This window comes from Anabrus simplex, chromosome 2 (genome assembly GCF_040414725.1).
Source record: "Anabrus simplex isolate iqAnaSimp1 chromosome 2, ASM4041472v1, whole genome shotgun sequence".
NCBI classification, from domain to species: domain Eukaryota; kingdom Metazoa; phylum Arthropoda; class Insecta; order Orthoptera; family Tettigoniidae; genus Anabrus; species Anabrus simplex.
The window spans coordinates 860,680,833-860,693,409 of NC_090266.1; the positions used below are offsets into that span (position 1 = coordinate 860,680,833).

The following is a 12,577-nucleotide window of genomic DNA, read 5'->3' on the forward strand; positions in this document are numbered from 1 at the left end:
AGTTATCTGGGTCTCAAATGGTTTCTCAAAGATACACCTTGGAATCTATAATCAGCTGGCATGTGTAAAACATCCTATTATTAGTCTTAATTTTACAGTGACTAAGATTGGGCCTTTGAGCCTTCCAGCAACCATTTTGCTCCAATCGATATGAGCTCATTCTAGCCTGTCCCTCTATAAAATTACTTAATGGAGGGAGATCTAGTAGAGTGTTCAAGGCTTCTGTGGCATAGCTTTCACTGCCCCTTGACTTGCTTTCATCCACCAAACGATTGCTGCATATGTTATCAGTGGTCTAATGATCATTGTATATATCCACATTACCACTGTCAGCTTTAGACCCTGTGATGTCCCCACAGCCCTCTTGCATGCAAACAATAGGTTCTTAGCCCAGGTTATGTTTCTTTCCATATGTGGATTCCAGGTTAACTTTCTGTCTAATATTACACCTAAGTGTAGCACCTGTTCTTCCATATAGATTTCTTGCCCAAAGAGCTTCAGTGTTCTCATCTCCTCTAATTTTTTCCTTCTTGCAAAAGGGACCAGTGTTATCTTGCTCGGATTGACAGTTCTTCCCGATACCAGTTCTCCACAAGGTTAAATGATTTTTGCACAAGGTCCTGGATGACACTCATCACCTTACCTCTTACCACAATAACTAGGTCATCTGCGTATCCTTGTGTGTAAAATCCCTGTTCATTGAGCATGGCTATGATTTTGTTCACCACAAGGTTCCACAGAAGAGGAGAAAGAACTCCTCCTTGTACACAACCTCGAGCAGTTCTAACCATTAGCATCTCTTCAAACACAGTTGCCTTTATTTTGCTCCTGCGTAACATGGATCTAATCCATTTTACAACAGTCTGGCTCACTCTACTCCCTTCAACAGCTCATCAAGTTGTAGATTGTATTACTGAAGGCCCCTCCTATGTCAAGAAATGCCACCAGAGCAATTTCTGTGTATTCTAGGCTTTTCTCTAGTTTGCAAACCAATTGATGGAGTGCAGTTTCAGTGGATCTGCCAGGTCTGTATGCAAAATGATTTTCATGCAAAGCTGAGTTTAGTTGCAGTGTTCTGGATGCATTTATCCAATATTTTCTCCATTCCTTTTAGCATGAAGGAGTTTAAGCTTTAGCTTTATACCATGATTTTGGCATGTACCCCAGAGCTAGGCTTGCTGTAAAAAGGTCTGTCAGGGCCTTGATTATCTCCCATCCTTTCAGCAGGAGTACCAGGAGTATCTCATCTTGCCCCGGAGCCTTTATAAGCTGAAACTTGATTGCCCACCTCACATGGTAAGGCTCAATCAGTTGGCACAGTTCCAATCCACTCTTCGCGATCTGGCCTCTTGTTTCAACCATTCCCCCCACCCCTTCTACTTCCTCAGCCTCAGGAAAATAAGCTAGCAACATTTCCAGAGTCTCCTTTCCAGTCTGAGTGTACGTTCCATTGGGTTTTTCCAGTGTTCTCACTTTATATGTATTGTTTTAAGAACCTTCTGGAGCCTTGCTCCTTCAGTGCTTTATTCCACTTTCTCGCAGAACAGTAAGTTTCTTTTAGCTCTCCGTATCTCTAGGTATTACTGAGTTTCCTATGATATACATCCCACATACAATTTCTTGATATTTTGGACAACGCTTTAACCTCTTTTTTCATTTTGGCTAGATTGTTATTCCAACACCTAACATTTTTGGCAGTTTTCTTTCCTCTAAGGGGACAGTTGTCATGGTATGTGGCTATAATGGCCTCTTCTTATTGTTCCACTGCCTCATCCAATTCCCTCTGGCCCCTTACGCTCGTTTGGATCTATTGTACAGTCTGCCCTAGAACTTCTCTGTATCCACCCCAGTTCGTTCTTTTAGGATCTCTGTACATTTCAATACCACATTGCCTCGCATCTATCGCAAATTGGATATGCTGGTGGTCTGCCAAGAATGGTTTCTCCAGCTCCTTCCAATCTTTAATGAAGTTTGCAATATGCGTGGTGCTCAATGCGATATCTATTACCTAATCTACGATTCTTATTTATGAATGTAGGTTTATTTCTTAGGTTTAATATTATCAATTCTGTTCTAATAATAAACTTTAGTAAGGACTCACCTCTTGCATTGCAGTTAATACTACCCCATGCAGTGTGATGTGCATTTGCATCTGCTCCGAGTACTAGGTGTTCACCTTTCCTCTTTGCTTTGCAAATTCTTCTGCGGTTGGGGGCGCGTGGCTGCAAGCTTGCATCCGAGAGATAGTGGGTTCGAATCCCACTGTCGGCAGCCCTGAAGATGGTTTTCTGGTTTCCCATTTTCACACCAGGGAAATGCTGGGGCTGAACCTTAAGGCAATGGCTGCTTCCTTCCAACTCGTAGGCTTTTCCTATTCCATCGTCATAAAACCTATCTGTGTCGGTGCGACGTAAAGCCACTAGGAAAAAATTAATTCTTCCACCTATTCCGATGTTACTGTAGCAGAAGCCATTTTAATTTCCTGCTCACAAGTAAACATGTTCTGGACATATCCGATGTAATATCGTACATTGGCTTACCTTCAGATTATGGTAGTCCTGCTACTCTGCCCTTAACTACCCATGGCTCTTTTATAAGAGCCATGTCAATAGCGTCAGACTTGAACTTCCTGACGAAATTGGCCACAGCTGCTTTTTTATGTTGAAAGTTGGCCTGAAGAACTTTCAGCACCATCCTTGCCAAAGCTAGGTTTTGTTTTTCCCTTAATTACTTGGAATTTGATCTGCCCAAGTCCAAGCTTGGCCTTAAGGCCACTTCTTGAGCTCTTCAAAATTTCTTTCATTACGGGCCAAAAGAATTGTACTTCCCCCATGGTACATAGTTCCTCCTTAATGCCGACTGGTCTGGTATAGCTCCGTACTCTATCTTTCCAGGAACTCCTTGAAGCACAGGTTGTTTAACTTTTAGTGGTGTATCTGCGCCAATAAGGGCTCGACAAAGGTCCATAACAAATTCACTCTTCACATTCGTGAGATTTGTGCTGGACAAACCGGAGGCGGGACAGGTTTTTCTCCGGGTACTCCGGTTTTCCCTGTCATCTTTCATTCCAGCAACACTCTTCATCATTTCATGGCATCTATCAGTCATTAATAAATCACTTTGGGAATGGCGACCCCATCGTACTAATAGCCTATATATGATTCATTCATTCCATCCCTGACCCTGTCAATGACTGGAAAACAGGTTGTAGGTTTTCATTTTCATCTGATAGAAATCCGTTTTTCCCTGATTTTTGCTTATTGTTGGCCTTGCATTTTTCTGCCAAAATGTGTTGTTGCACTAGAAATCACTGAACTAGGCACTTTTCTGGCAGGCATTACAAAAAACACCTTACCATCTGTTGACAGTCCTTCATTCAGAAAATCAGTTGCATACAATCTGAATTTTACAGATGAGGACTTATGACCTGGTGGCACTTAAAAACTATTTAATACACAAAAGGAACAAATTCATACACCACACTGAATATCCACTCAAAGCTCATACAAGAATGTTTATGGTCTGAAGTACTGAATAGAACAGGTGAGCCTAATTGGCACTAATGCTCTGTTAATTGGCTGGACCACGGGGGTTGAGTGACGAAAGCAGAGGCTGAGCAATAAACAAAATAATGTGCATACCACACAACTTGTTTTCAATATTCCACAGAAATTCAAGAATCCAGCTTTGAAATACAGATGCTAATAAAATAAATTTTAAACAAGTATCTGACAATGATAAGTTTGAAACCATAAAATATGGAAGATATTTAAAATAATACTTTCAATTATGAAACTATCAAGTTTTTCTGAAATATGTAAAATTTGTGGTACTATACCTCAGAACATGGACAAATATGGAAAATCAAATGTGCCCTAAACTACTTCAAATATCCTAATTCGTGAATATATATGAATATGAGCAATTATCCTACTCTTATGTCCAGTATTTCTCATGGGCTAAAATAAGGTGAAAACACAAGGTTCAGGCAGAAGGTATCTAGAACATCAACATATTATACCAATATGGTTTAGATTACACAAGAGACAACATTCACATGCCAAAATGTGAAAACATATGCATGATCGTAACTTGCCTCGTCTAGCGACATCTTCAGAAAGACACACCGGATCACAGATGTCGAGAAAAATTCTTAATTCACCTAATGAAAGAAAAGAAAAATATTACCATATTACATGCAACAGGAAGTACAGAGTTCTATGTTACAAATGTCAGACAGCTCAGATAGAGAAACAAATTACAGAAGAATGTTAAAAATAACTTCCAAAGAGCAAATTGCACAAATCAGTAGTAATGGCTTATGACTGAATCACAATGGTTTGCAAATGAATTTGTGAACAATCAATTCCATGTGCTTTGGGAACCAATTACCAGATTCCAAGGAACTCTCAGCGTTATCTATGATCCAGAGCATACATTTGTTCTGTAATGTGTGTGTGTGTGTGTGTGTGTTTTATTGAAGCCATACTTTCTCTCACTGGAGTCTGCTGGAGCTGAAAATGAAAATGTACTCTAAAACTACTAATATGATCAGTATATTGATTTCCATTGCAACTAAGCAAATTTTGCAGAATGTCAAGCCACAATTCATACAGGTATTATATCATACTATATAATACTACAATTTCCAAAAAATACAACTGTTGAATTAATTGAGGTACAACTTTTGTGCACAAACTTGCAAGATAATCTTACCAAGTGTTAAACAGTGATGACAACAAAAATGGTAAATATAATACTCAATTTAGACTAATTAAATAAAAATATGAAAATGAACGGACTTTGTATCACTTCGTAAAAGTAAAGAATGCCTTAAATCCACAGTCTAAAGAGTATCATCCTTGTACGAATGTTTATTACATACACAACACTTAATTAAACAAAATTTCACTTTAGAGAATAGACTAATTTTATAAAAAAGAACAGACTTTATATCACTTTTAAAGACCTGAAGCTGGAATCATCTCTCCTCGAGTGCTTTAAGTACGACGATTTTTCTTTTCCACTAGCTTCTCGGCCATCTGTTTCACATCACCACGAATTTCATAGTTATTGGCAAATCTGCAACACCATATTTTCAATGACCGAATGAGGAGCATAACTTTTGACACAGTGACCAGTCTTTCATTGCTCATTTCCTCAGTACAATCTGAAAACTTTCACCACTTCACAGACTTGTGTTATGCTTGCAATGTCGTCTGCAGAAGCGGTTGTATTGACAATGGATGAGTGGACTTCAATTAAAAATGAGAGCTACTTGTTGGCGACAGCACACTATATGAAAGGTGGTGGGGGTGGTGGTGGTGATTATTGTTTTAAGAGAAAGTACAACTAGGCAACCATCCTCTATTAAACCTAATCAGGGAAAAAACTGAAGTGATCCAACACTTCAAAAAATGAAGGTATCGGCCAAAGGAAGACAAGGGCCACGAAGGGTGTGAAAATGAGACTCCCTAGGCCTCGAATGCTCTAATAAAGTCGGAGTCGGAAAAGAACACTAGTTGACCAAGGGAGGTTGAATATGATAGATGAAAGTGAGGAGCCTGGCACAAGTAAGTGGAAGCAATGCCAGGACTCTGCTAAGGGCCCCATAGTCACCAACCCACGTGCCAAAGTTCAGAGCTCCTCGGCCCCTTCTAGTCGCCTCTTACGGCAGGCAGGGGATACCGTGGGTGTTATTCTACCTCCCCCGCCCACAGGAGGATAACTATATGAAAGATCCATCAAGGTAGACAAATAGACATTTATGGCAGTGGTAGTCATTTTCATTCTATTTCAGATTGAATTTTTAAGAGGAAAAATGTTAAGATATGATGAATAACGTTGGTAACCCTGGTGTTTTCTGCCAGAGTACAGCTAAAAATGTATCACGCTGCAGATAAAGACACTGTTGAGTGCCTTATGTGAATAAGATGACCCTAGATTAAATGTATTTCCTTCGTTATATAAGGCAGGTCTCCCTAGTTATCTTTTCCCTGTCCTTATCAACCATCATCTAGATCAGGGGTTTCCAAAAGGCGGCTCGCGAAGCCTTTCTTTGCGGCCCGCGAGAGCACTGTAAGAAATAATGTGAAGAAAAGTCACAAAAATATTTAATAGCTCGTTCAAAAACTTATTAATTTTTATACGCCATATAGACCCAAGTCAAAACTAACTATTCTTTAATACTATTTCCTCTTTTCAAGTATTCACTTCAATAAATTTTTTAATTTTAAAAAATTTAAAAAAATTTCAAGTAATGTTATTTTTGCATCCCACTGACTACTTTTGATGGTTTTCGGAGACGCCGAGGTATCGAAATTTTTGTCCCGTAGGAGTTTTTTTACGTGCCAGTAAATCTACCGACACGAGGTTGGCGTATTTAAACACCTTCAAATATCACCGGACTGAGCCAGAATCGAACCTGCCAAGCTGGGTTCAGAAGGCCAGCGCCTCACCCATCTGAGCCACTCAGTCCGGCTCCAATTTCACTCTTTTATGCAGTTTTAAAATAATGTTTTAAGCAATTAAAATTATCAAACCCTCCTTTCAATTGAACTACGCATATTTCATAACGATGCTTCTGTAGTATTTGCAGACTAAGGAAAATTGGCCTATTCAAGTGCGGCCCGCGAACATGACTAAGGTTTCCAAAATGGCCCTCGAGCCCTTGCAAATTGGAAACCCCTGATCTAGATGCTGTAAGCAGGTAAGCCATTTGGTCCATAATTACATAACTCTGCCATCTGTTGGTAATAATATTAAGTATTATGAAGCTTTATTGAGTGAGTGAGATACTATGAACGAAGTCGCTGCTGAACGACATACTCAGCAGCTCCGTCAGGCTTGATTACTTCATGGACGAACCACTTCATTTAAACGGTTCACAGTAAAGAGTGTGAATGAGTGAAGTAATTCATAGGAATGAACTGGTTCGACCAATCGCTAATCCCTATTATAAAAGCAACTGTTCCGTTCGCAGCTCTAGGTACCAATTAGCTGCAAGCACTCCCCAAGCAGAGTGGGTCACTCGTGCAACCTAGTCGTGGGGAAAAAGACCCGAATTAATACGTTTATAAAGTTTATCCATTGTCCCACACAGAAACAAGTTGCACCAAAATTTCTTATTTTATTCTGCTTTTAATTACGTGGAGTAAACATTTTTATCGTACCCAGTTAAAATTTTAACGCAGGTTGAACGGCAGTAAAAAAAATTGGCGTGTTATAAAGCCCATGAGAACGTCAGGCTAAAATTAAAACTGCTTTTTGCCTGAATACAATTGCTGATTTTATATCGATTTATATTTGAATTGGTTTGAGAGAAGAAAGCAGCGTATCGGCCGAGCGGTGTTGCCCGGTTGGCCTATTTACCGCGCAAACTAATTGTCATTGCTCTGTACCAGCTCTCGAGTCATGTAGAGCTACTCCGCAATGAATGTGTTATGTTATGGGGTGAAAAAGTGGACTAAGGGAATCACAGAATGAAGAATGGTATTCCCCCCTCTTCAGACGAAGCTTTAAATACAAGACGTTTCAAAAGTTAAATGCATCCCGCCTTTACTAGGTACCGATACCTTGAAGAGGGTACAGTTCGAATAAGCCCTGTCACCTAGACTCGAGATAATATAAATTTCAATTACCTGGCCAGTAATCAAGCCCGGAACCGTTGTATCCGAAAATCAACACGCTCACCGTTCAGCTACGTAGTCTGACAGAGTAAAGTAAAAAATGTATAAAGCGGAGCTCATTGTTCACGGCAAGCCGCACTTCCGGACACCCGAAAAGAAACTAGCAGATCATCAAGCATGTTCGTCCTGACGAACTCATCTGGCTGCCGTTCATTGTGAGCTTAACCCCATAGAGTCGATGTGGGCATATATGTAAAACATAAAATTGCTAAAATGAATATGACTAACGAGGTGGAGAGAGGAAGGTCAATGGAGATGATGCGGGATCTATGCCAGGAAGCCCCGAGGCTCCTTACTCCGGAGCTATGGAAAAAAATGCATTGGACACACCAATAAAATTGAGAAACATCATTGGGAGAAAGATGTGCCCACAGAAGACGTCCCTACTACTGATCCTGTTAGAATACATTATGTGGACACCCAGGACTTGATCAGTTGGTTTTTGAATGGAGTGTAGGCGTTAAGAAGGTAGGGGTAGACCAACGTATGAATATGACAAGCAGATTAGAGCAGATGTAGGATGCAGTAGTTACGTAGAAATGAAAAGGTTAGCACGGGATAGGGTGGCATGGAGTGGTGCATCAAACCAGCCTATGGACTGATGACTCAAACACGTGGAGTAAACATTTTTTACCGTACCCAGTTAAAATTTTAATGCAGGTTGAACAAAGTAAGTGCCGGCTGCCGAAGCCTGTCACATTCCTCTAGGGCAATGATTAATGGCTGACAGATGAAATGAAATCCGAGTGTTCTAGAATAAACGATGACAGGGAAAACCGGAGTGCCCAGGGATACTACAGTTAGTGTGTGTGTGTGCCATCGCGGAGCAAGTATTAAAATATTGTAACCTACTTCAATGTGGCAGCCAGTTCACAGAAGCAATAGCATAGTTCCAAGGTTTTATGATGTCAATTTTGTGATTTGATAGCATGCACAACAGCAGTACCGGTACGTAGTCTATGAGGCGAGACGCCAGGGCTGCGTTCACAAAATACGACTCTGAGTAGAGTTGGAGTAGAGTAGAGTATCGCGGAGTAACTGGTAAGGTTAACTCTGAGTAACGGTATTTCGTGAACGCTTGGAGTGAATACAGAGTAACAGAATATGGATAATCAATTAAGGAAGGTTATCTGTTTTACCATAACCTCATTTGCGAGAAATTTAATGTCTTAATTTCCAGGCGAGTTTCTTCATAGCAGCATGCTATACGAGTTATTACTACTTTCCTCACCAAGTTGTGCCTTAAAACAGTATCCGTTATTCTTTACCTCGTAGGAATAATCTGATTACAGTGATGATGAATACCAATACATCGGCTCCGCACTGGTGCACGATAAGCCATTTTGGACAACTGTAAATATTATTTGTTAACTATGACGAAACTGAATTTAAACAACATTTCCGATTGCCGGATCAACATTCGAACATCTACTCAGAGTCATTGGCCCTAAACTTTCTAAATCCAAAATCGGGGAACGAGGAAGTCCATTACAAGACGCACGAAAAAACCTTCTGGTTGTAATTTGGCTCTTGGCACCTGATTCGTACAGATCCGTTTCGTGAGAGTTAAAAATGCATTGTGTGGTATTTCTGATCATGTAATTAAATGGTCTTATTCAGAAGGTCATCTAAAATATTTAAAAAAGTTACGTATTATACATTTACAAAGGAAATCTCATAAAGTCGAGTTTAATGAATCAGCTGATCATTCATAACATGAGTATTCTTATAAAAATTCAATCATGTTATTTCCGCCGATTATTAACATTGGTACAGTACCTATTTTTCCTGTTTTAAACGAATATATCCCCTTCTTTATTCGATACATAACGCCCTTCTTTGTCAACAAATAGAAAAGAATTTGAATTAATTGCCATGTCAATATACTCGCAGTTAATATTTTTCACCGCCAACAATGAATGCATTACTGCGCATGTCGAGTTAAATCTACCCACCTATTTACGCAGAGTAAAAAGAGTATACTCTGAGTTAACTCGAATGCATTTTCTGAACGCCTTGTAGAGTTAACTCGTTACTTTTGTGAACGGATCGAGTTAACTCCGAGTTTACTCGGAGTTGGAGATTAGTATTTTGTGAACGCAACCCAGTGGTTCTGTTGATTAACCTAGCAGATAGGCTAATTCTTTCGAGCTCTTTATGCGTTGTAAATCTTTCAAACATTCGATTTCATGATTTATTTTTAAAGTTTAATCGCTGTAAATAGGCAATGACAACTTGTAAATACTGTGTGATAGAAGTCACCAGTAGCAGTCACAGCTAACTGCGTGCACAGTAAAATGGATTTTCTCAACGGCGTTTCTCTTATTTATGAATGGCCCAATCAACTGCAAGAGTATCTCGAAGTTATGTGGAGACAGCAAAAATTACGAAACAAATAGTTATCAACACTGACGTCTTTATGAATATTTAATATCTTACTCGGACAGCACGGGAAGTCTGACACCCACCGTTTTCGATTACGTTCGAGTTTATTAGCAATAATTTTCAGAGCAGCAGCAGCAGTAGCCCTAGCACATTTAAGCTGTTTAGAAGCCATTTTCGAATACTGCACGCGCCTCGTTTCTGTTCGTGTGAACAAGAGGCAAGAGGTACGGTTCTTGCGCCTCTTGCAGCTTGCAATACAGCATGCGGTGCCGCATGCGGCGTTGCATGAAAGAAAGAAAAAAAAAAAAAAGGCACCGTCTAAACGCGCCTTTACAGCAGTACGGGAAAATGGATAGGCGAGTTTTAATGACACCTGGTATTTCACATTAGAATATGGTCGAGTAAGATCTTAGCTATAGGCTGTCCAGAAAAATTCACCGGAACGGGGTGTTTCAGTTGTAACCTTAAACAAAACTATGTATCTCCCTCACGGTTGATTTTACACAAAAAGTCGCTTTATACCTTTTTCCGATACAGTGAAAAATGAGGGAAATATCAGCGGCAAACATGTGAAAGTTTAAGTCCATGAGCTGGTAATTAACTGTATACATTGTAATAAAGTAGCTATGGATGTCGTTTCGGCAACGTTTTAAAAGCTCTGTTCACCTGTCAGTATTTTTTAAATATTAACCAGACACTTAGCTGTTTTAAAAACCGGAATGTTAGAGATCAAATCAAGATCAGCAATAATGCAAAAAATAAAATTAAAAAAATGCACGGGACCACAAACTGCAAGAGAACGAATACGTCACGAGAAACCGCGAAACCGCTGACAGTCAAAGACATGCCAATTACGTGCCTCAAAAACTGGGGGGGGGGCAATGTGAAAAGTGAAACTAAAATGGCATCATGGAAATGCTAAGTGATCGTCCCGTCAACGACGGATACTACAGTTAGTGTGTGTGTGTGTGTGTGTGTGTGTCATCGCGGAGCAAGTATTAAGAGATTCTAACCTACTTCAATGTGGCAGCCAGTTCACAGAAACAATAGCATAGTTCCAAGGTATTATGAAGTTAATTTCGTGATGTGATATCATGCACAACAGCAGTACCGGTACATAGTCTATGAGGTGAGACGCCAGTGGTTCTGTTGATTAACCCAGCAGATAAGCTAATTCTTTCGAGTTCTTTAATGGGTTACCCATCACGCCTATATGACCAAAGTGGACACTATTTCTACACTGCAATAACAATCTTGAACGTGTTCTTGAGAATGAATGATTTGTTAAGTCTACTTAGTTTCTTTTTGTGTCAAACGTTTTACTACTCCGTTATATAATCAACGCATTACGAGATATTACTTTGGTATCTTTCATTCGAAACAGATGTACTTCTAAGCGAATCAACCAATTTCCAATTAAATGGCCGGCTGTCAGACCTTCCAACCTGTGGCAAGTAATTTATGGCCCAAGGTGACGATAAACACTGAGAGTTCATACATGTCGTGTATCGATAACCTATCAGGAACTTTCCACCACTTAGAACAGTGATGTCCATGACTGGCAGTATACTTAACCGCGTTCTCCATGAGGTCATGAGGTGGTGTCACATTTTGCGCTGTACTGATCACTTATTAGTTGCGTGCAATGTTGCTGTGGCTAATAAAGCAACTAAGACCAAGTCTGAGTGACCAATCACAAAGGATACACGATACGGGGAGTGTGTGACAGCTGTGTGCACGTCAGTGACTTCTCACCAAGGCGGTCGTGGAACGAATCCCGCCAAAGCATGCGGATATTTAAACAAAGTTGCATCGTTGTGGTTCATAGTCCACGTAAAAACTTCAAGGTCCTTATGCCACGACGATGATTCATGAACCACGTAAGACCACAAGTTTGCTTCTTGCAATCACGATTGCAACCAGCTAGTAGCCTATGTACCCGTGCGGCATCACGATAGAAAATGCAAAAACACTTTCAAATGAGAGACTGATCAGCTAAGTGAATTCATATCTCATGCGCAACGCACATCTATATATATATAAAATAAGAGTTTTCTGTACATTGCTCAGAATTTGAAAAGAATGGTATTTCTGTATCGGTCATGTCCACAGTAACAAGGAAATGCATTTTTTCCCTTTTCCGTAATTCCTGTCTGTATGTATGTACACGCATCACGAGAAAACGGATGAAGAGAATTTAATGAAAATTGGTATGTAAATCTAGGCTATAAATTATTTTATTCACGCTGAGTGTTATGGTAGTTTAGGGGAAGGCCTGAAATGTAATTCTCAAATAAGTTATTTATGTTATTAGTGGTCGTATCGATAAATGCTACATAACTAACATAACTTTAGTTATGTCGTTAGTAGTAGTTATGCAAGAAGTTATTAATTTTCCGATCACTTATGTCATACATTGTTACCGTACCGCATATAATCACAGAGATATTCATGAATTTGGATTTTTGTTACTAAGTTCATATCAGCGCCGAGTCACGAGAAAA

The 12,577-nt window shown here is 39.8% G+C and overlaps 1 protein-coding gene across 1 annotated transcript in view; it reads right to left on the reverse strand.

Annotated features, from left to right (window-relative positions):
* The window catches only part of LOC136864520 (acyl-CoA-binding protein), a 78,502-nt gene that overhangs the window by 35,427 nt on the left and 30,498 nt on the right, over positions 1 to 12,577 (reverse strand). Inside the window, exon 2 of the mRNA XM_067141594.2 lies at positions 4,097 to 4,162. Coding sequence (XP_066997695.1) covers positions 4,097 to 4,111 — 15 coding nt within the window. The 5' untranslated portion in view covers positions 4,112 to 4,162. The remainder of the gene's footprint in view (positions 1 to 4,096; positions 4,163 to 12,577) is intronic.